General features: G+C 38.1%; 3 protein-coding genes across 5 annotated transcripts; 1 reads left to right on the forward strand and 2 right to left on the reverse strand.

The window, feature by feature from the left end:
- Positions 1-589: 589 nt before the first annotated feature.
- Positions 590-5422, reverse strand: mab21l3 (mab-21-like 3). Its single transcript, XM_079464112.1, has 7 exons — positions 4054-5422; positions 3706-3846; positions 3533-3604; positions 2928-3219; positions 2535-2716; positions 2138-2332; positions 590-2033 (listed from the first exon to the last, which is right to left on the reverse strand). The coding sequence occupies exons 1-7, from the start codon at positions 4099-4101 to the stop codon at positions 1800-1802; spliced, it is 1164 nt and encodes a 387-aa protein (XP_079320238.1). The 5' UTR covers positions 4102-5422; the 3' UTR covers positions 590-1799.
- dnajc28 (DnaJ (Hsp40) homolog, subfamily C, member 28) lies at positions 5048-7086 on the forward strand. Its single transcript, XM_079464111.1, has 2 exons — positions 5048-5154; positions 5539-7086. Exon 2 carries the CDS (start codon positions 5546-5548, stop codon positions 6698-6700), a length of 1155 nt encoding a protein of 384 aa, XP_079320237.1. The 5' UTR covers positions 5048-5154; positions 5539-5545; the 3' UTR covers positions 6701-7086.
- Positions 7087-9670: 2584 nt separating this feature from the next.
- On the reverse strand, positions 9671-21463 carry rcan1a (regulator of calcineurin 1a). Of its 3 annotated transcripts, XM_079464929.1 has the most exons (5): positions 21221-21402; positions 20999-21112; positions 11808-11981; positions 10952-11111; positions 9672-10838 (listed from the first exon to the last, which is right to left on the reverse strand). In XM_079464929.1, exons 2-5 carry the CDS (start codon positions 21023-21025, stop codon positions 10663-10665), a joined length of 537 nt encoding a protein of 178 aa, XP_079321055.1. In that variant the 5' UTR covers positions 21026-21112; positions 21221-21402; the 3' UTR covers positions 9672-10662. The 3 variants fall into 3 exon arrangements, with proteins under 3 accessions (XP_079321053.1, XP_079321055.1, XP_079321054.1); XM_079464927.1 differs by having other exon boundaries at positions 9671-10838; positions 20999-21463; XM_079464928.1 differs by lacking the exons at positions 20999-21112; positions 21221-21402 and adding an exon at positions 13023-13530.
- Between the last annotated feature and the right edge of the window lie 111 nt (positions 21464-21574).

Raw genomic sequence — 21574 nt, forward strand, 5'->3', positions numbered from 1 at the left:
CACAGAGGTTACAGCAGGGCGAGTTTAACTTTCCTGCCTGTCTCTGATTCACTTTGACACCCTGTTACTGTACATCATTGTTTCAGTTATCAAACAGTCATCTTAGCATGTTCCAATATTTGATCAAAATGCACCTCGTTGTCAGATTTAAATACTGGTTTGTTATCCTTTTTAATGATCTTGCTGTGATAACAAATGACGACTGCAACTCCCTCTACACGTGTTAATGTAATCACAACGCCCTCTGGTGGAGACTATCGCTAATACAGTGAATGCAGCGTGTTGTGGTGTTAAATTAAGATTCGCCCTTTCTATTTCAGAAAATTACTAATGTCTTCTGTTGTCTGTTCTCGCAAGTGCTTCTGACATTATCAAAAATATTTTAAACATGTCAAATACTATCGGACGTTTTACTCGTACATTAGATAATTGTGTATTGCATGTTTTATGGTGTCTGCTACTGTAGGGGAGAGAATATTTATCTAGTATATTAAAGTAAACAGAAGACCATGATTATTCAGGAACATTAGAATATGTGCAGTATTAAAGGCGAGCCATTAAAAATTGGAGAAGGTCAATGCAGCTGTTTGTGGTAAGCGTTTTATAATAAGGTTTGATTTATTAATAGTTACAGCGCAATGTAATACATTGTTACGTTTTCACAAATGAAGTTTGAACTTGTTAGCAAAGAGCAAAAAGAGGAAAACAGGCTGTACGTTTAAGTAAATACGTATCCCAAAATAAAGAAAATTGTAAAATTTCAGGTTCCTTTCGAAACACTAAATTTCATTAACACTTTCTGTGTTTTGGATCACCATTAAAATATCAAATCATAAATAGGTTGGATGTTGTAAGAGAATTCTTATGCAGATCTGGGAGTACAAAAACAAGACACGGAGAGGCAGCGTTTGAACTCATGTATTTTAGGAGCTACAAGTATTTATATATGGTACCAAAAAGACATCTGGAAGGTTTCATATATGTCCAGGGATTCACAGAATGACCAATAAGGCACAGCATTGAAAAACAAAGAATGTTTAGCTTAGAGGGGATCCCCTCCTCCACAAAGATAACCAGATAGGAATCCCTTCCACCAACTATTTAGCCAGGAATGTATTCAGTGAGCTTGACAACTTCACAATCCATTATTTTGCGGGATTGTATTTATTTATGGAGAAATTTAATCTAACAAAAATAATAAAATTTTTACTATGCACGTATGCAGGCATTAACATATAGCAATAAATGCTCTTCCGAGTGATGGTTTAAACGTTTTCTTGTTTTGTGCACGGGCACTATCTATCAGAAATGTATCTTTCGCTTTAAAGTCAATGCCTAGGTTCTACAAGTCCATCTTGACAACAAAATGAACAGCTCGAGATGTCAGGTGTCGAAAGTACCGTCATGTGATGAGGCTCAGGAGGTAAAGGTTAGAAATTTCCTAGATGATTTTTATTCACAACGCCGCAATTGACCAATTAGAAAAAAGTATTCCAGAGAGTCGTGTGATAAAAGGAAATTGTTACATTTGTATCAAAAAAAGTTTTAAAGTGTGAAGTGAGACATTTCAGAGAGACTTTTTTCTTATTAAGTTCAATATTTAATTTTCGTCATTCATGAGTTATGGCTAATGTAAAGAAAGCTGACATCATCATTTTGGTGATCAACATGTCAAGTATATAGAGTAAACACTATTACTTTAGTCTTCCACACCCTATGATCATCTCATCAATATGATGCAGTCAAAAACAGAGCACGGCTAACACAGATCTATATCATTTAACCCACAGAGGAAGCTTCTAGTGAACGTATGCGCCTGGGTTGTCCAGAAAACTATTGATCTTCTTTGCCACATCATCAAGCTCATTCCTGTTGCTGTATTTCAGAAGGTTGTGGGATCTCACGAAGTAATGTCGGAGATAATGCTGGCTTACACATTTATAGAGCTTGTGCACCAGCCGCAATGCACATCCCCTGAAATCCCTCCAGTCCCTGGTGCAGGGGTACTTCTCACATGTCCAGAACAGCAGTGTCTAGAGATGATTTGACACGGAGGGAAATAATCTAAGTTACATTTATAATTGTATAATATTTGAAGACAAATGCTTTTGTGTGCATGAGATGAGGAGTCTTGTACTTGTAGATGGTAGGCAGTGATGACAGGTTTGCTTCCGGGACACCAGACGTCTTCCTTAAGCTGTCTGACCACCCGATAGCATTTCCTGCGGCAGCCGCCGTCCTCATCTATATTACTCATCAGCACCTGCTCTGCCCGAGAGAATGACAGCAGCCAGTGGTAGTTTGATGTGGCCATTAGATTGAATCCAAAAGACTGTAGAGGATTTATTCAGATAAAGAAGAATTTTATTTCATGTTTTTATTTCACACACACACACAAATTTGATTAGTGACTTGTGAAAATAGTGCAGAATCTAAATTTGTAAATAAGGAAGCATATTGTTTGTTGCTGCTCTCGGTGCTAAAACGACTGATTGATAATAACCTGATCCAGCCAGTTCCCTCCATCCACTGACCTTGATGCAGCGAGCACGTTCTGCAGAGGGCCATCTCCGAAAGAGGCGGGGCCATCGAGCCCTCTTTGGCCAGTAGTTCATTAGCTCCACCGTAGGAACCAGTTCCACCTCAATTTGTGCCTCTGATGTTTCCACGGCAACACGCACCACTGACCCAACTGACTCCAGCATGCTCACTTTATCTGTCACAGATGGATAAACATAAAGCAAGAATGAAGCTATTCAGCTGTACATCTAGACTTTTGAACCTAACTGTATGATACACTTTATAAAAAAGGAGATGCCAGCAAATATATATATCACTGAATATATAACAGTGATTGGTAAACTAATTGGTATATCTAATAAATAACTAGCTATACAAAAATCTAAAATGACATTAGTTTTACGCACTTGTTAGTCCACAATTCTTTATGGATGTTTCTAGTTGCTCTTTGAAGACATTCACCACCTTGGCTGGCACAATATCACCTTCAATTGTAATGTGGGCGTCATGCCACTCCTGACTAGGGTTGACAAAACTCTCCAGTTCCAACCACTGATAAACCTTTTCTGGTTCACGGACAGGTGAGAGGAGACGAGACCCGCTCAACGTGTAGTAACGCCACTGTCGTGTTCGCCTCTGCTTATAGCCCATCAAGCCCCGCAAAGGCACTGAGATCAGGTACAGGGTTGGTGTGAGCACCTGGAGATATGAGTGATTTTAAAGTGAATTAATCCACAATACAATGCCTAGCTAATACACATTTTACTTACTTATTTCTAAGCTGGGTAATATTGTAAAATTTAACAAAATGTGCTTTATTCTATTTATCTAATTTCATATTTTACATTTTGCCAGCCTGTCACCACTGAGTATGCCTACTTTATAGGTAATTTAAAGTGATCTAACAAAACTCAAACACCAAAGATATTTATCGGGGCAATGTTACAGCACTAAAAGAAGTTACATATAAACAACAACTTTTTTGTTTTTGTTATTTATTCACGTTTCTTACTTGGAGGGCAGGGTTGTATGCACATCTTCCCCGAAGCAATGTAGCCCATTTGGACACTAAAGCTGGCTGATCCTAAACACAAATGTGGCACCACAGGAATCGTCACGTTACTAAAGCATTCATAGTTCATAAATTCTTTGTTTAATTGACAATAAGTCTGTATGAACTATTACTTTAAGGTTGGTATTGTGGACACCAGAGTTTGCAATGGACTGGAAACGGGCATCCTTTGAGCTGACCTCAGCTGTGAGATCTTTTAATATTTTCTGTACATCTTCTACCGACTTTGCAACTTGCCGATGCCTGAGATCCACCTGACAATGACACATCCAGCCAACGCAGCAACAGCGGAAACACATTTGCATCAGACATTAAACTAAATAACAAATTTTAGAGCATATTTAAACTAGCCGAACAGAACCAATGTGACAACAAGCAAAAACATGAATCCATAAAAGTAATGCTTTGTTTTATATCTCAGCTTGCACGTATTAGCATTCACAACAGCAGAAGTAGGTCACCTGATTTTGTAAATAGTGGTCCAGATCTTCATCAGTAATGCTGCTCATTTTTCAGTCCCTCTAAAGAATATGTGTCTCTTCAAATGCTATTTTGAGTTTTCTTTTGACCAAGAGAGCTTAATGTGTTACGGTCTGTGGGATCCTTCTTGTCATTCTTTTGTGGCCTTTTGTATTTGTGACACAGAGTGCTGGGAGAAAAGCACTTCAACAGAAAATCATTGATCTCACATTATTGATTTCTGGGATGTTAAAAAGCTCCCGATGTCCTCAGGGCAGTCAAGTTGACCAATTGCTTACTCACATGGGAGATCCCACATATAAATTATTTGAATGTAAATATTTCTTACATTAAAATAATACAAGTGTTTTCTAAACAAGCAATAGCATTAGATCAATGATCCTTTACATATATTGCAAATATTTCTAATCTTTGTACATTTTTATTATTTAGTATAAGTAATATAACATTTTCACATAATGGAAATCCGTATTTACAATTAAATTGAAAAAAACAGATGTTTAAGGATTGACTAAATAAATGCCAACATAAATTCAAAGAAATTAATTTATCATAATTGTTCACACAAATTGCTTGCTGCCATCAAAGCAAAATGGTGGAGCTTATGAAAAACATGTTTATTTCTCTATTTATTTTAATTTATCCAACAAGTAACTTCAATAAAATATGCAATTGCTTCTGCAGACTCCATATTAACACAAATTGACCTTCTGCTGTCAATGGTGATGAGAAAGTGAATATCATCTGGATCTGACCTATTGTTGAGGAAGTGACACATCAATTCATCAGCATGAATAACCCATATTCATGCAATTAGCTGTAAATGAACCAAATCTGATATCATTGAGGCCTAAGTGATAACAAACATAAACGACGATATTCTAAAAGAAAAAGGGCAACGTAAAGCTTTCTAAATCGACTTTTGAGATTTTTGGTGACATCTACGGGACGAAAACACAAATGCACGTTGCCCTTGACTACATTTACCAGCATGCTGTACGATACCACTACGAACCGAAGTGGGCTAAACGTGTCGTTAATAAAACACACTGGAATGGAAACATTTGAGCTAAATTAGTAAGGTAGGTTACTGTAACTACGTCATTGTTATATATTGCATTTAGGCGAATGATCCTTAAAGTTAGTTTATGTAGTCCTGAGCATTAGCACCCGTGCTAACACGCTTCGTAAGGATCTAATAAAAAGAAACGGTCAATTTTGCATAACATGAAGTGTACACTTACGATATATAGACTATAGACTAATAACACGAATATTAAATATACGAATTGGTTTTCTGTTCATTACGAATACAACCAAGTTATTAAGAATGAGCGGTTGTCGCTGTCTATGGGATTGCTTGATGATTGACAGGATCAGACTCCTCCTCCAAAACAAAAATACTTTAGAAATACTTTTAATCTCCAAATAAATACTTAATTTATTTTCATGTCCCGTTTGCACAGAAGCACAATGAGCTGCTTGGTGTTATTGCGGTTACACATTGTAGAACCCCACAAAGCTCTCTTTCCTCTGTCCTGTTTCCTCTCATGGCGAGCGCTCGGCTCTGTATCCATCAGCCGCAGTTTGAGAGAAAGCTACCGACTGCTGCAGCTGCCGGATGATGGAGCCAGTGGCCCTGCGGAGGTGAAGGAGGCGTATCTGCACATGGCCAAGCTCTTCCATCCAGATTCCGGGGCTCCCACGGCAGATGCTGCTTTATTTTCACGGATAGAGGAAGCGTATAGGGCCGTCCTAGCCCACCTGGCTCGGCAGAAGTCGGCCTCGCAGAACACTAAACACATGCAGGAGGAGGAGGAGGAAGATAAGGTTAAAGGTCACGCTCCTCAGCACAGACACTACCTTAGCTTTGAAGGGGTGGGTTCAGGCACCCCGAGTCAACGGGAAAGGCAGTACACGCAGTTTCGCGTAGACCGTGCAACCGACCAGGTCCTGGAATATCGACGCAAGGAGATGGAGAAGGCGGCAGCGGACGAGGGTGCCATGATCACCCGGGATGCACGTTTGCGAAGCAAGCAGATCAAAATCACCCAGGCGGTGGAGAGGTTGGTGGAGGACCTCATCCTGGAGTCAATGGCCCGTGGAGACTTTCAGAACCTTGGCGGAACCGGCAAACCGCTCAACAAGTTTGACTATAACCCTTACATGGATCCCATGACGCACAACCTCAACAGAATCCTCATTGACAATGGTTACCAGCCCGAGTGGATCGTCGCACAGAAGGAAATAAGGGAGACCATCGAAAAAATGAGGACGGGGTTGCAGGAGGTCAGGGCCAGGCTGGGTGAATCCATGAGACATTCAGAAGCCCTCCAGTGGAAGGAGCACTGCGCTGCGTTTGCTGATGAGCTGGTGAAACTGAACAAAAAAGTTGATCATTTTAACCTGATTGTGCCTCTAATGAGCAGACAGATGGTGCATTTTAGTCTGAAAAGAGAGGTGGAGAAAATACAGAAAACAGATCAGATGCTCAGACAGGAGAACGAGAGAGAGAGAGAAAGAAGGCGAAAGGAAGAGATGAAGACAGCGAGAACGTCTCAGCACACCAGACAAGGACTGATCACATGGATCCAGAATCTTTTCAAAAGAGAAAAACAAAAAACTTGAGTCATATTTCACCTCAAACCATCAGGAGGGCCTATTTTTAGCATTTAAATATTAATGTGCCGCAAAACTGAAATGTGTTCCATTGTTTCACTTTGGATGTTTTAATTCACAATATTCCCATCGATAAATCTTATTACTGTAATGCAGAATGACACAATTCTTAAAAAAAAATAAAAATAAGCATACATTTAGGTCAGTACAACTGTACAACGATAAAGATGAATGCATTACAGTTTAAATGTATTTTTTCAAACTACAGTGCTGAAAATTGTAAGTCTGTTTATGTGCGAGTTGTGCTCTGCTGTCGTGAAACAGCAATGGTAAAAATGGGATGAATAGTTTTATTTTATATGTACTTAAATATGATTAAATATTATATTATTAATTATAATATGTTATATATTTTCATGACCTGGATATGGGTAGTTGACAAATAGTGTTACAACATAAGTGAGAGTTATCTGTATTGTTTTTTTCAAAATGTTCTATTAAATGCTATTTCGTATTATAAATATACATTTCAATATTATCAAATAATATACTGTATTATTAACAGTTTGTTGTAAAAATTTGGCAGCCACACCATAGGACACATTTACAGGCCATTTACTGTATGTCAACTACCCACAGGATATACTGTAAAAATGCTCTACTAAGCTTTAATGTGATAGTTTGTTGTAATATAGTATCTATAGTATATATATAGGTTCGGCTGTGTAATTCAAGTGCCTTAAAGCTCTGTGAATAAAGAGGAAATTGAATTCAAATGAAGAAATATAAAAAGAATCACCTGTTTCTAGGGCATAAATGACATTACTTTACATTTTGTAACATCATACTATCCTCCACAAAGGCAGTTTCATCTTCTAACTTTTGTTCCAGTAATCAGGAAGCTAGTTGTCATGGCAACAGTCCATGATCAAGGCAGATTTTAAATAAGCTTTTATTCAGAGTCTGCTAATAGCCAACAATCCATGGCCACACAAATAACCATAATTAGTCAGTAAAAAACAATAAAAAATGATCAACACATTGATCAAACAAAGCCCAACAAACTTAAGTGTTGGTATGAAATTAATGTGAACTAACTTATTAGTTAAACTGACATGTATACTGTAAAATTGAATTGTTTATAATTTATTTCAAATATATTTAATTCTTTCATTAAACAAACAGGTCACACAAAAATAACATAGTTCAAAAAGACTATTATGTGATTCAGGTGTCACAGACAGTAATTTAGTCCCATTCTTGATCTCTTCCACTGTATCCTGGAAGGTGTCCAAGAACAGATGGGTTACTGATGACCACAGGAGATAATACACTGGCCCAGTCTTTAGCTATGTACTGATGATATGGATCCTGAGAGTTCTCTACCTTCTTCGAGCGAATGTAGCTGAACATGATTCCAAAGGTGAAGAAACTAAACAGGCCCACCATTAGACAGATGTAGATCATGCCATAACCCTCATCTCGAACTGGAGACCCACTCACATGAACTGGTGTCTGGTGTGGGGATACATACGCTCCTGCTGTCAATGTCCTGTTAAGATACTGATTCAGCCAGGACACCAGCAGAGCATGTATATCCGTGTAGTTCTGTTCTAACATTCTGCCCACTGTTGAGAAAGATATTTATATATAAAAAAACATATCGTTGCTGTCCTTCTGAATCCTCGTCTGTCCAAATGCGCAGGTTTTCATGAAATCGAAAAAACGTTTTCAATGATTGCATACTGTGTTGTTTAAGTTAATAAGCACTTTTTAATACCTGTTCCTGGTCAGCTTTTTGCCAGACCCAGTGACAAACATACAGGGTGACTAATAATAATGATTTTTAGCAAAAATCACGTAATATGGAGATACAAGGTTTCAGAAGGACAGCAGTGATATATGGGATCTTTCAAATGCATACTTACTTTATGCCAATATACACCACCAGTTAAAAGTCTAAACACACTTCTCTATTTATGTTAAATCAGAATTAGAAACAAAATGAGCTTTACAACAAGTCTGAGAAGAAAAAACTATCTGAAAATAAAAATCAAAGACCAGTATTTCTGCATTCACGTAGTTGCTTATTTCAGCTGTTATACAAATTGATATTTTTACAACAGTTCAAATGAGGTACGAAATATGACATAATTTTAATAGACGTACCTTCCAGGCGTACAGTACTTTACTATGGGTTATTGCAAAAGATGCCAAGAAATTTGTTGTGGTTTGACCCTGCTTTCCTCTTGTAGATAACCCAAAAAACACACTGAGGAGGACCGAAGTGTCTTTGAGATCATGGTTCCACCCCATAATGACTATAGAGACAGACTTACATGGATCCCACCCATTCAAGATGTCAACAACTTTAATGAATTTAGTCAAGGTCATCTGTTATTTCATGGTGAAATGTCTGAAGAAGGCCTATCTGTTATATGATTGGTCAAACTGACTCTCCCTCAAAATGTGCCTGACAAAATCATTGGCTAAAAAGACGCGAGTTGCATTATGCTGGTCATAAATGGTCTCTTTTAATTAAATCATATCGGACATAATGGTGTTTTCAACTTAATAGTTTTTTACTTTACCAAGTAAAAATTATTATGTTTATAATAGGCATGAGTCATTTAGCATCACCCAAAGGACAGCAGACATTGTTATTGCATGTGAGCTTGACCTTGACTTTGAATAACTTCACAAGAGAGAACAAAGGTGTACATTGAGGCAGACATTTGAGTCTCATGGATTCTATTTCAAGAGAAAAAACTGAAATCACCTTGGAAAGTCCTCAACTTGCGTCATTATTGCAATACCAGCACACTGGATGAATGCTGATTCACCTCTGAAAACAGCTAAATGCATAAAACTCAAGAGGGATGTGGGCTGAAAAGCAGAACAATTACAATATCACAGACTGTAAAAGTTTCGATGGGGTGCAAAAAAAGAAAACAACAAAAAGGACATTAGACACAAATTTGTGCGGAAAAATTCAGTTTTAATGTCATGTAATGGCTGTTTTTTAGGATTTTTGTTATGACAGAACAAACACCCAAGCTATCGCCAAATCGGTAGCGGTTTCAAAACAAAGTTACAAAAACAATCAAATAAGAGTATATTCCATATATACAAACATAACAAGTTAAAGGCATCAGAAATATATTTAGCTAATTTGTCAAAAATTGTGCTCGTCGTGGTTGTGTAACAGTCCTCCATTAAGACCGGGAACTTCATAACAGTGTTATTGTGACCTACTTGACCCAATGAAATGAAGTCCTAACCTAATTTAAATGAATATGTGTGTTAAAATGTCTTCAAGAATAAAGTCAGGTTTGTTAAAAGCCATAAAATGGCATAAATAAAAGATAAAGCTGATTACATGACTTTGTCATACTACAGCATTTAGTTATGATTCTGTCATTTTGGAGAATGTTGAGGCACATGGTGGAACAAGAATTACAATGAAAGATGAATAAAAAAAATATAAAACTCAGCTTTTACACTCAGCATTAAGCCTGATCCAAGGTCCAATATTTCAGTCAAATACTGAGCTGTAATCGTGCAGTGCCCACGAGTATCTGAAAGGGTTATTTCAATAAGAGCATGAAATTTCAAGCAAAACTAAAGGCAATACAAATGAATCATATAAACAACACACCCACTTGCTAGGATACAACATGCTTCCCAAGATTAAAAAAAACCTGTTAGGAGACTTGTGTTATCCTCGGCCAGTGTAACCAATGAAAGCACTCTTTAGATTCCCCCATATGTTCTATTGCTTTCTACCAATGAATGCATGCAATAGACCCCTCTTTCCTGTCAGATGCTGGACATTACGTCCCTCTGCACAAGATCGAGTCTTAATGCGTCCTCTAGTGGTGTCCAACCGCATGCCACAACCCCCCCCCCCCACCCGGAGGGCAATGTAATAGTAAAGTGAAAGTTATGGCACAATGACAGGTTCCCGAGGCTCACTGCATGACGGAGGACGTGTATTCAGGACGACGGGTCTGGACGATTTTAGGCCGGGCGCTTCTGCCTCCCTCCATGTCCTCATCGTTTCCTGTGCTGTCCTGGTCACTCTCGCAAACGTGAACGACCACACTGGGTGTGGTGGGGGTTCCTGGTTGGAGTTCATACTTTTCACCTGCAGTAAACATGAAAGAATTATTTTTAGAATGGTGAAAAGGCTCAGATCTTTTGTGATGATAGCAACTGAGTAACAGGTAATTAAAGTGTGACATGTTAGGTGTGATGTACCTGGCCCAAGTCTGGCGATGGCACACAGAAGGTCATAGTTAATGACAGGTGTGGCGTCCTTGTCCTGCTCCCAACCCACAGGAGGTGATGGAGGAGGTGAAAGAAGAAACTGCTTATCTGGTTTGGGAGGTTCTAACCGCGGACTGCCAATGTGCACAGACTAGAATGATGACAAGGTGGTAAAAGAAAGATACATTAAAGAAAATTAGTTATTAAAATTTGAGCATTACAAATCTGACAATAGTAGGATTATTTTGCCTAACATAAAAAATATCTTTGTTCTGTTTCGTTTGCTGTAAACTTCATTTTTCTGTTTCATCTGCTACAGAGAAATCAAACTGTGCCATAGTCCACATAGATGCATATTATGTAAGTTTCAAACTCTTGCTTTAAACATGTACTGTCATACTTGGTCACGCCTGGTTAGACCATTAAATTACATTTTTATAAAGGACAATGTATAATTTGTCCGTCATTATTATTAATGATTCATTTTATTTATTTGTTAAAGGTCCAGTCAGTAATTTGCAATCCAATTACAACCAACCGCTCATTCCACAACTCCCTTTCGAAAACAGAACCAGCGAATAACATGCAAGGGGACCCGCGGTGTATGTAGATAGAAATAGCACATTCTATGGTAAAAAAAAACATAACGGTTCATTCTGTAAGCTCTTTATACACCTCTGAAGACATGGCAATGTATATTATATTGCATTTCTACCAATAGATCATACCAAAAAATACACACGAGACCTTTAAAGGAACAATTCACTCAAAAGTTTAAATTCCATCTTCATTTACTCACTGTTACTCACTAATATTGCATATAAGTGTTTGCTATTAGATGACATACCTGGGCAAAACAGAGCCGCACCTCCCTCCCATTGAAGTCACTTTTGTGGAGTTTTGCTCTGGCCTCCGCGGCTGCCAGAGCATTGCTGAAGTTAATCCTCACCCGACGGAAACTCTTGAAGAACTGGAAGGTGACGTTTCTGTCGAAGGCACGAAACAGCTCCTCGAAACTGGCCTGCAAGCGAGATAAAATCATTGAGTACATCTGGCATCTTCATGGAAAGAAAGATACATTTAGCAGGTGACTCAAGTGCACCAACAATCCCCCATGGAGGTTAGGTGCCTTGCTAAATGGCATGCTGTTGAAAGGTGCCCTATTTAGACTGGAAACCTTTCTAACCACTTAAGCCTGAACCGCCAGGCTACTGGCACCTGCTTTAAAATCGTGGCCGTAAAATGTGAGTGCGCTGAATTCATTCAGCTCGTTTTCTGGAATACTGGCAGATTGATATTCAGTAAACGTTTCTATAATAAACCGAGCTGACGCACAAGTACTAATCTAATACACATCCTAAAAATGACCACGTCTGTCGGTGCTCTGTAAGATATTGGTTTCCAAGGTAACAGAGACTTGCCGCATGCTGTGAGCACGCAGACGGACATGACAAAGAGAGTCTTGATGGATCAAGCTAGTTTAGTAGAGTATGAATCATGAATCTTATTCCTGTTGTATATGAACGTAAGAGGTTATATCACATTTGGAAATCTATAACTGTTCAGCTAAATAACAAATTTCGTCCACCCTAAAGGGATAGTGAACCCAGTTATCATTTATTGACCCTCGTATCGTTCATGTGTGGAACACAAACGAAGATATTTTGAGAAATGTCTTTTGTGTCCATACAATGGAAGTCAATGGGGTCCAATGTTGTTTGGTTACCAATGTTGTTAAAATGGTCTTCTTTTGCGTTCTGCAATCATAAAGATTTGGAATAACATGATATTTATTGAAAATACAAAATCCTTTCTGTCCTTTAAATGAATATTCAATGTTTCCACAGTCTACGACCACAACCAACCGACTAGTTTATTAGATGAGCACATCCAAGTAGGTCATGCAGCCACAAATCACACAGGTCATACAAACATGTCTTTGCCACACATCAGCTCATCATCATTCGGAGACCTTTCTAGACACACACATTCTACAACATCTCATCTTATTTTCTTAAATCATAAAACTGAATCCTGTAAACCAGTAATGTCAATGCCTTACCCTCTCCTCGGGTCTGTTAAAAATACCTGGATCCTCCAGGGAGGCGATAAGGCAGAAAGGGTTGCACTTCATTGTTTTTAGATGCATGACTGACACCCGTTGACGGAGCCTCCTGAGGACTTGCGAGGTCAGAGAATGTAAAGGGCAGGAGGGGCTAAGACGCGTGCGTTTTGCCTTCCCCAGTGTGAGAGTGCGAAGGATCCCTGCTACAGGAAACAAACGCTGCTTCACAGCCGATTTTCTTGCTTTCCAGACAGTCTGAGACTGCAGTCGAAGCAGGACAGATCCAGCAGAGAGCCTCGAGCGTTCACAGACAGGAAATAGATCAAAGCCAAACCCGACGGTGTGTAAACGTAACCCCTCTTGATAAAGATCCACGTGATGCTCTTTTGCACGATTTAAATCGTCTGAAGGTGACCGTGTTCCTTGACCCACCGTAAAAAAGCTTTGTAAGACTGCAGCTTATCCAATGCCTTTTTATATGAAAGCCTCTCTCAGCAGCACAACCCCAAGCTCCGCCCACTCCAGGGGAGGGGGAGCTCTGCTACAGACTCCACCCCGCTTTCCCATTCTGCACTGAAACGTCACACACACACATACACACACACCCTGAGAGTGCAAGTCTAGGAAAATATGTGCCACTGCTTTCCATAGAGCCCGGATCGAGCTCGGCCAATCTTTGTGTTATTCTGACACACCATTTCAGGACATGTGGTAAAACAATGATCTGTATCACTCATCTCAGGTCTCTTACATGGTGCCCCTCCCATCTTGATGGAAAATCTAAATCAGCAGAGCCGGGCAGAAGGGCAGCTGTGTTATCAAGCGCACCCTGCAGCATACTTTCCATGGGTGTTTATTCCACTAGTTCTCTCTTTTCAGACTCCAGGGTCAGTAGATTTGTCCCTGTGTTATTAAAAAGCAGCTTTTCTGGATATGAGTGTGTAGTCTTTGTTGTTGTTTCCTATTCAGCCTATGTTATGTTAACACTTTTTCATAATGCAGTTCATTTTAGCATTGGTATGCTGGTGTCAAGTACATTTTCAAATATCGGTACTTTATAAATATCTGTGTTTTTACTTGAAATGTATTTACTTATATACTTTTTTACTCCACATTGTTTCCTAAATAATTTCTTTACATTGACATTTACATTTAGTTATTTAGCAGACGCTTTTATCCAAAGCGACTTACAAAGAGTTCGGGCAGCAATAAGCGATATGTCATATTATACAATATTATCTTTCTTTGTGTTCAACTGAAAAAAGAAATGTGAGTGTGAGTAATTCACGACAGAATTAATTATCTTTTACGTTTTTTTAATTGACACAAAATGGTTAAAAATCGAGTTTTAATCTACTTGCGTATTTAAGGTAGATAAAGTATTTAGGAAATGTGGTGTAGATAAAACGTATGATATGCCTTATAATGCAGTAGCTCCGCGACCCGGAGCAAACATTTTGTCAACATTTATTCACCCTCACATCATTCAAAACATGTATATGAGTCTTTCTTCTGTGGAACACAAAAGAAGATATTTTGAGAAATGTCTCAGTGTTTTTTTTGTCCATACAATGGAAGTCAATCGGGTCCAATTTTATTTGGTGACCATTGACCAACATTGTTCAAAACATTATTTGTGTTCTGTAAAGTAAAGAAAGTCATATAAATCTGAAATGACATGAAGCTGAGTAAACGATGAAAGAATATTCACTTTTGGGTGAACTCTGATAAAGTACATATGTATGATTTGTATGATATGATAAGTGATTTGTTCATTTTAACGAATGATTTTATCTTCGTACAATAAACAATTTCGTGTCGGTTTCCACTGGCAAAGTAAAATATTACACCATATCTAGATATAACTCATGCAAACATTAAAATTCTGCCATCACGGATGTGGATGATCTTCTGTCTGCGGCTAGATTATCTAAATATCAGATCTATGATATTTAGTCATGTGATATACAAAACCAATGAGATTGGTCATTATCGATTTTTTTATTTTATAATATAATCTTTGTTTTGATTCTTAGATAAATATGTTTAAAATAATAATATTTTCAACAGCCTACATGAGCACCACTGTTTGATGTGTCAGCGGTCGGTCACGACTTCCACAGCTTGAAAAATCTGACTAACTGGTGTTATCCAGTGACTGCACATAAACAAAGAGGTTTTATCAACAGACCAATTCATTCCCAAATAATATTTCCCATAAAAATATAACCTTGAGGTGAACATACAAGCTTATTCCTCACATACCTCACCCTCAAAGTTCCCCTCTCTATCTGGTAAAAGCTTTCATGAGTGAGATAAGCCTAGAGATGTGTACTCGAGCTTTAAGCACCTGTCATTCATGTGTGCAGATGTGTACAGAGTCCAAAAGCTAGGAACATTGTTCCAGTGGAATCATTCCTGTCATGAGGGAATGGAAAAGCAAGAAACATGAAACCAATTTAAAATAACAAGATGGAATCCAGGGTGGAAAAAAGCGAGCGGGGCATTGTTGTGTTGTAGTTTTATACGGGCGGAAAGTGTCTAACGGGTCTTATTATGTGTACAACATAAACATTCGGTTCAGTACGGTATAGTACAAAGATCAGCTTTGAATGGGATGAGATTTTGTCAAAGCCTGTTAAAGTAACAACATATGATTGCATACCATCACTGAAATGACAAATATAGTTGTCGGAGTCAACAAATGAGATCGTGGGCTGTCAATGTCATTGCAAATGAAGTTAATAATACAGTCCAAGACTCACATAAATATATGATTAACTCTTAACGGGCAATGGAAAATAAGACGATTATTTACCTGCAATGTAATGTTTCACACAATTTCAACCAACTCACTACTAATTTCAGCCAAAATTCAGCATCTGCAGTGACACAAGTGAAGAGCAGGACAAAAATGTACCGGTCTTTACCCACTTTAAGAAGAAATTAGACACATCACCCACTTGACCAGTGAGTGCAAATGGGACGGCTATCATCATGTTTTAAAGCACCGAGGCAGGAAGTGGGCTTCCAAGAAAGTTTCGACATGAGTCTAAGTGTTTTGTTTATAAGCCCTGCCTGTGGTTATATGAGGTCAGAAACCGGTTTGTACAAGGAATGTGAGTTCATCTAAGTCACAAAATAACAGCTTATATTTTCCACAGACTAGATATTCAATTTATGACATCTTAAGTGGCTGTGCAAGTGTCAAAAGTTATTTTGGACTTTCCGCTGAATGCAGTAACCAAAGTGGATGCTTTCATCATGAGACAATCAGCTGACTATGGAAAAAAAACCAAGCACCTTGACACATTTACTGCCCCACATTTGGAAAAAGATTTGACCTGGACACTCTAGGATTACACAGCAAATTCCTGAAATGGAATACTTATATAAAATTATATATATAATGCTGAATAACCCATTTAGATATTAACGACAAGTAAAATGAATATTAAGTCCATTTTGTCCCAAGTTGTTTAGGTTATTTCCGCTGATCACAGAATTTGCATTTTTAGGTGAACTATCTCTTTAAGACTTTAAGCACTCCCTCAATATGAAATCTTCATTTTCACATGGCACATGGAAAGCATCACGCTACAAGCAGATCACAATTCTGCGAGTACTGCACTTAGTTTTTTTATAGATGTGCCATTGTAAATAATCCAGTTCACAGATGTGAGGGTGGAAGATGGCATTACAACGATAAGTGATGAATTTGGTATCACGGAGGTAAACAAACCAATGAGCTCAAGCACAAAACGCTGAAAATAAAAACCGAAAATGTGTATTCTAGAGGCATGGAGATACCCAAACACGCGACTTATTAAAGCACTGAGCCACAAAAGAACGCTTTACAGTGACATAATTCCAGCATGAGAACTGTGAACATGTTCGTGACATAATTAAAAACATTTGGGCAATTCCAGAATTATGGTTTAGGGATGTGACATTTTCAGTCAAAACTTGATGGGTAAAACTAAAATAAATTCTCAGAGTACGTTTATATTTGACTAAACCACTGATGATATCAGAAAAATATCAGTCCAAGGAGTTTTCTATTTAAAAAAAAAGAGGAAAATTAATACGTTATGGGTGTGAAAAAGGACTCATTGTAAGATCTGTTCTGTGTTTTAACATACAAACCAGAAGCAATTAATACCCAACAAATGGAGAAGGAATGGCTCTTCATAAAATAGTTATTTTATTTCATTTGTCCATTTAAGAGGAATATGGACTGCTACGGATGTGACAATTCACTTACCGGACTATGGAAAACTATCATAAAAAATACAAACTTTCAAAACTTTAAAAGAGACATCACATGGGTATTAAAACCAACAAATATTGACAGCTGACCTATCAGTATGGAGCAAACTATGTTTTCAGTTTCTCCACATCGATGTGAACAAATATTCCAGAAAAATGTAAGAATCTGCTTTTGTCTCATACCTCAAATCAGAATGAACATTTAACAATTAATACATCCTTGTCATTGCTTTCCATTTCCACATAATGGAACATACTTATATTTTCTCCATTCTCAACACCAGACCATTTTCCGAACTCTCGTCCCATTTTAACTCAAGGTTCTGGTCCTATTTGGAATATTGAACACATGCTGTTTGAACTCAACTATAAACGACTTGGACTTTGAGCGACTTTTGGTCAATGGACCCTTTACTGTATATTATGCCATAACATAATAAACAATTGCTCATTTATCAAAAGATCAAAGTAGTTTTAGCATCCAGACATTTCAACAAAAACCAGCATTGTGTGTCTTTGTGGTATACCAATTTCTAGGTTTCAATATATGAAAAGAGCTTTAGAAACACCAGGAGATGTCTCTATGCTGTAATAACAATGTCTACGACCTGACTTAAGCCTGTCTGATGAAGGGGATTTGCGTTACAGCTCAACAAAAGTGACGTCAAGTGGAAAGTTTCCTCAGCCACAACAAACACACCTATTCACCATTCTGCAATGTCATAATCAACCGGTAGGGAAATCGTAAACAAATGAGCCCAATAAGCTGGGTTATATATTGCTTTGCCATTTAACTTGTGAAGACTTCCAGAACCATCTTAAAGGATGCAGCAGATAAATACAATAAATCTCTATTTACTCTATTTAAGGATGAAACGTTCCACTTTCAGATCAGAAAGCATGTTAGAGATAAACGGTTTAAACATTCCAAAAGCCCAGGATTGAGCTAACACTTCTACAATGAGGATGTTCTTTCCCCGAGTTCCTCTTTTCACAATAAATAAAGAAGTTGACAGGAAAAGTCAAGTCATTTCACTGATGTCTAAATAAGTTCCTTCCTTTGTCCAAAAGTATTCACACAAAAACAAAAAAAGCAGCTAAAACCCCAGTAGTTAAACATCTTACCCAAATCAGAATGAAGTTCATGAATTATTTCTGTGCCACACTGATACTTCAGTGTCCTACCACCAACCATATTTTGGTAACACAGGAGTGAATTACCAAAGAGTGCGACTAATTTCGACTAACCTAAATTCTCAATGTTGCGACTTAAAAAAATCTGAGGTCGCACCGGTGCGACCAGCCGTTCGACGGAGAAAAAAAGTCTCCGCGACTCAAGTCTCCCTGTCACACATAAGTCCCATTACGTGGTCTAAACCAATTAGAGATAGGCCTCTGATTGGCCGTGGTCCAGATATTCCTGTACGTGCGTTTACATATGAAATCGCGTGTGGTGCAATCAGACAGAGTAGAAAAGATGAAAAGAACGATTGAAAACTTTTTCGATAAGAATCCGTGCAATAATCTTAAACAATGCTCTGACACGGAGCCATCAACCTCCCAGGTTATGTCAAGCATTGGTCCGAAGACGGCATTCGATAATGAGCCAGATACGATCGAGTCCGAGCCGACTGAAATTAAAAGGGCGAAAGTGTATAGATTTCGAAGAGAGTGACTCGACAAGTCTCCCTGGCTAAGATACAAAGCTGATGAAATAATGCACTGCATTTACTGTAAAGAGTGTGGGAAGACCATGGCCGGCAAAAGTGCATTTGTGACGGGTTCTAATACAATGATGTCGTGCGCCCAAATTATAGGAGTCATCGCAGATACGTTGAAAAAAAATACGTCTGTGCATGTTGCGAACAGTCCGTATGTCAGTACACGATCCGTTCGCGCATGCGCACACAACGTTGTAGAAACCGCTCATGCGCAAATGATGATTTTGTTGTGGGATGATTTACGACACTGCACGATCTGTTCCACGCTTGCGCAGCTTTGTTTTACTTTGTTTATATTTTTTTACTGTTAAATTAAATACAATACTCAATTTACTTCGCTGCTGTCCACCTCGTATCATTTCACTATGCGTTCTGTCAAGTCAGTTTGAAATACTGTAATGTTTCCCCTGACTTTGTAGTTCTTTCTTCGTGTAAATTAATATAGTCTAGTTAGACATACGTGTTATGTTCCTTATTGGCTTCTGTGAACGCCATTGAAGGGATTATTTTACTAATTTAGATATCATGGATAGATATATTAGCCTATATAGTCCCATACTAATAAATTACTACATTTAAAGTTATCTAGTATTATCAGATTTTAATTAAAAAACGACACAAACCGTCTTTGACAATACTACTGATCTCAGTTCGAAACACGGTCGATTTGCAGTCGATTTAACACTTTATTCCACATGTAACCAAAATCATCCATGTTCTTGTAACAACTGTATTATTTTGGATTGGCAACCACATAAACACATCGTAATGGTAACGTAAGCAACATTTAAAAACATAAGAACAGACTCGCCGTGAACGGTTAAACTATGTAACGTTAGCCTACAAAACAAAAAATATGCTGCCAGTTGTGCCATCTGGCCGTCAAATGTTTCATCGCCTGCGTCAGGGTACCAATAGTGTAGGAAAACAATGACGTTTTCTAATACGTAATTACGCGCATGCTCAGAACGGATCGTGTACTGGTACATGGCATTCCTAATCGACGGAGACGCAGATGTTGTAAATGTATCTAAACCAACTGAAATGTATTTCAGTTCAGTGAATCATACTTTTTCAGTAAGTTACCTTTCTTTGGTAAAAAACTACATTTTTACCAGATTGTTAGTTAATCATTAACAAGTCAATATCTCCTAAATGGGATCCAAATTTTATGCTGGTGCACCGAAGAAAAAAAATTAGGCGCACCAGTGCAACCAGTGCAAAAAGTTAGTCTAGAGCCCTGTAACATAATCATCAAAACAACGGGTTACATCATATTATTAACGGAATATATCTGGATCTCAATTTTATGGCTCACTTAAGATTACTCTGAAGATTACATGTGATGTTACCTTAAGAGCCATAGGGCTGAGATGAAGATGGAGCTTATAAGCACACAAATACAGACACGCAAATATACTTTTTGCACACAAAAAAAGAAAGAAAACTCATATTTTACCCTCATGTAATTTAAAACTTCTAGGACTAACCCTTAACCAAATAACACCGGCCCCAATGACATCCATTGTATGGACAAAAAACCACAAAGACATTTCTCAAAATATCTTCTTTTGTGTTCCACAGATTAAAGTCATTTTGTCAGGTTTTGAAGCACATAAGGGGGAATAAATGATGCTAAGTTTTTCATCAAATCTGACCTTTTGCAAAAAGTGAGTTTCTCGAATTAGCATATATTTGATTAAACGCACACAAACATTATAGGACCTATAGGGAAATGAATGCACAATATCTCAATGTGTTTACGCCTGAAGTAAAAGGGAAAAGATGAATACATGTTGGATATGTTCATGAGTTAAATAGATTAATTAAGACTATTTAAGAGCACAGCAAACGAAAGTAATATGAATGAACGCATCGTTTATAAACGCTGGTGTATTTACATATAGGGTTTATATACACATCCAATGCATCTGGCATGTTAAATCAGAAGAACATATCGTGCTTATATGTAATGTTACTCACTCTTGAAGGGCTGTCAATAACAAACATTTCCACAGGAACTTTCCATGCCAGCAATGAATCAGTCAGGTCGGTAAAGTGTACATCCACTGTGGCCTCACTGTCCTCGTTTTTTGACTGTTGCATGATGTAACGTTAAATATGAAAACGATGATCTAGTAACCTAGCAAAAGCGGCGTGCGATAAGTGAATTCCTATTGAAAGAAATTGTAAATAATCTCTTACGTTAGATCACGAATGATAAACTGAGTCAACTATCCTGTATGAGAATTGCAACGTCATTAAACGAATCGCGCTCATTTTGGGAACATATTTATATAGTTGGTAAATGTGAGCCAAACTAGTTGCTTGTTTGTATGTTTTTCGACCGGTTGTTGTAAACGCTCGATTTAGCCCTGCCCTTGCGGAAAACAACACCAGCTGCACCATAGCTTAGTACTTCCCGTTTCCTTTAGAGGTGTTTTGCGCGATTCCAGCAGGGGGCGCTAAGACATATCATGATAATGTCACAAACAGTATGTGTCTGTAGCGAACGGCGTGCGAAGACGGTGGCAAAATGTTGCTAACCAATAACTATTT

This window comes from Barbatula barbatula (assembly GCF_947034865.1).
Source record: "Barbatula barbatula genome assembly, chromosome: 9".
In the NCBI taxonomy this organism is placed as follows: domain Eukaryota; kingdom Metazoa; phylum Chordata; class Actinopteri; order Cypriniformes; family Nemacheilidae; genus Barbatula; species Barbatula barbatula.